This window comes from Arachis ipaensis, chromosome B07 (genome assembly GCF_000816755.2).
Source record: "Arachis ipaensis cultivar K30076 chromosome B07, Araip1.1, whole genome shotgun sequence".
Lineage (NCBI taxonomy): Eukaryota > Viridiplantae > Streptophyta > Magnoliopsida > Fabales > Fabaceae > Arachis > Arachis ipaensis.
Genome location: NC_029791.2, coordinates 124,275,224 through 124,278,530, shown reverse-complemented (window position 1 = coordinate 124,278,530; position 3,307 = coordinate 124,275,224). Strand labels below are relative to the sequence as shown.

At 23.8% G+C, this 3,307-nt stretch overlaps 1 protein-coding gene across 1 annotated transcript in view; it reads left to right on the top strand.

Moving 5' to 3' along the window:
- LOC107607938 (amino acid permease 6-like) overlaps positions 533–3,307 on the top strand; it is a 9,251-nt gene continuing 6,476 nt past the window's right edge. The window contains exons 1-2 of the mRNA XM_016309831.2: positions 533–702; positions 809–902. Coding sequence (XP_016165317.1) covers positions 824–902 — 79 coding nt within the window. The 5' untranslated portion in view covers positions 533–702; positions 809–823. The remainder of the gene's footprint in view (positions 703–808; positions 903–3,307) is intronic.

Below are 3,307 nucleotides of genomic sequence, written 5' to 3'. Positions count from 1 at the left end.
AACTAATCAGTAATAATAAACAATCCATAGTCATCTCTGACATTGTCATCAACAACCATTTGGATCAACTCTACTCCAATCCTTGCAACTCGTAAGCTGATTGAGAATTCAGCTGGTTAGCACGGTTAACTACGATGAAAATTCAGGTGCAATCAATTTATCGTAAAGTTAATAATTGAGAGTCGTTAAATAAAAATTTAATCAAATTAGTCAAATTATTTAACGGCTCTTAATTATTAACTTATTCACGTGAAGTTGACTTTAACTGAATTTTCACCGTTAACTATAGGTTTAAAAAAAAAAAACAACTAAAACAGTAAAAGTGTAAAACCATAAATGGTTACTTCTTGTTTTGATAATCAGACTTAAAAAACTTTAATTTGCTGTAAAAATGTTAAAAACCGCTGACACCAAATCACAGCTACTTGTGCTTCCTACAAATTTTTTTTCTGTTTCTTTTTTTTTTTTTTTTTTTACAATTAATTACCAATATGCTCACATTCACATTCACATTTATATATATTTATCAAACATCATCAATGCGTTTGCATTCTTAGCTACCATCTAATCTCTCTCTACTTTCTCTCTCTTCTCTAATTTTATACTAATAACACTGCTGCTGAATGAAATCACCGTCGTAGCTTCACCTCTTACTTCATTATTCTAAGCTGAGGTAATAACATCGTCGTTCAATCTACCAAGGTACACAAGTTTATTTAATTTGTTTTATCAAATGTAATTAGTTTCGTTTTAATTTGTGGATGTTTTAATAATTAATTAATTTTAATTTTGCATTTATTCAATTCAGAGAGAGAAATCAAAGATGGAAGTGGAGTCGGTTGTTGGTGCAAATTCAAATTCGAATGCTCTTCTGGACGATGATGGCAAAGCCAGAAGAACTGGTATGCTTTAATTTCTCTTTTTTAATTTTCTCTTAATTAATTTCGTGCATGCAATTCTCTTCTCATGTTTCAACAATCTATTCAGGAAATAAATGTTTTTGTTTTTGTTTTAAAAATTTTCTTTTAGAAAGAAAAGAAAAAAAAAAATCAACCAAACACAACCTAATTTTCGATATTGCACGCATTAAAACTCAAACTTGGAGTTCATTCTTTTTTCATTTATTTATTTAACGTGAAGGTGCGATGTTTAAGCATAGTCTTCTCATACTTAATTAAAAAGTTGGGGGTTCGATTCTTCTATCTTTGGTAAAAAAAGAAAAGGTGCGTTGTTTAATACTAAATATGATGTAAAAACTTAATTAGCGGGTTAAATTTGGTGTCGGTATTATTATAGAAAATAAGTGCAATCAATTTTGCAACAAGAAAAACCGTTGCAGAATTTTTTTTCTCAAATATTATGTTTCTGTATTTTCCTGGTGCATTTATTATTTCTACTAAAACTTTCTTCCCCATTTGAGGGTCAGATACTCAGAGTGCTATGATTTATGAACTGAACGTATCATAGCATCACATATATAAATGTAGGAGTGTACGTAGTTTGGTTAATTCAAAAATTAAACATTTTTTTGGTTAATTAAAAATTTAATTTTGATTAATTAATTAAATTAATTTTATATAATAAAATTAATTATTAATTTATTATAAAATTTAAAAATTGATTTTTAATTGATTATAAAAAAATTTAATTTAAAAAAATGATTGATTTTTTAATAGAAAACTAATTTTTAATAAAATAAAACTGGTTTAGAAAAAAACCGGTTTTCTAAAAAAATTACTTTTTAAAATTGAATTTTTAATTTAAAAGATTAAAATTAAAATTTTTTAAATTTTGGTTTTAATTTTGGTTAATCGGATAAAAACTGATTTTTTTAAAATTATTTTGTTAAACTGATTATCTAAAATGTGATTATAGTTTTTTAATCGGTTAATTATATTTTAGTTTTTTTAATGTACACCCCTATATAAATGTTTATTTACAGAAAAAAAATGTCTGGATGAAAATGAAAATGACTGTTTTTAAATACAGATAATGTATAAATCTTCCGAAAATTGATTTGAATTCGAAAATTACTTCGACGATGAATTTGAGATTTTACTATAACTAAATAAATATATAATCTATGTTTGTTGGGTCCTCCTGAATCTATTCCATCTTAAGCTTCTTTTCATTTAGTTGTAAAATATTGTTAAAATGGCCACTAGAGTGAGAAAAAGAAAAAAAGATAATCATAATAATAAAGGAACCAGAATAAATGTCTATTAATTGTTTTGGTCCTCTTTTGACCCTTGGAATGAGTGGTTGTGGAGATTGAAATTCAGAATGCATTTTATTAAAGATGAATGCTATGGTGCTTAAAATGTGATGTTTATTTATTAAAAAAAGTTAAAATTAATATTTAATTTAAAAAATATAAAAATAAATAATTTTTAAAAATTTAAAATTTATTATAAAAAAATTAGACAAAATTTAGACATTAAATCATAGACACAGTAGAATTTGCCTTTGTTAAATTTAATAATTTAGAGCTCACATACATTCAATTAATTTGTATTGAATGAATACAAACTCACATTCATTATTAGATGCTATTATTATATATTTGCATGAATGGAAGTCAGAATATCATACCATGCATGGAGTCAATCGGAATCAGAATATGATTCATTTGAACCTCGTCTTACTTTAAATACTATTTAGTTCAGTGGAAACTATTAAAATGGTACTTAAAAATTGGACAAAAATAACTTTAAAAAATATTAATAATAATATTTATACTTCATTTTATAATGAAAATAAATTTGTTATTTTACATCTTAGTTGTTTTTTTCCTTCTCATTTTCTCTCGATCCTGTTTTCTATTCTTTCTATTTTCTTTCTTTTTATTTTTTCCTCTTGTTTTCTTTTCTTATCTCCAAACAAAGAGAATTAAACATTTTTAACGTTCCTTTCACATATCTAATGCGCTCATTAATTAGTAAATACTAAATATGTTAAATTGTTTTTAAAAAAATTATACATCACATATATAATAAACTCTGATTTAGTTTGGTAAAGTTTTTTAAAAAGATACTTCTGTTTTTAAAACGTACAAATTTTTTATTTTGTGTTTAATAAATTGAAAAAATTATGTATTTATTCTTGTATTTTGTAAAAGATAAGGTGTTTTCCAAAAATTATGTATTTATTCTTCTATTTTGTAAAAGATAAGGTGTTTTCCAAAGTTGACTTACGTTTATTAAATTTAAAAAGTGTAATATAATATCATATATTATTAAAATTTTAAATTTATTCTTACATTTATGTCTATATAGTATTTTTAAATTTTTAAAACTATTTTATCAAA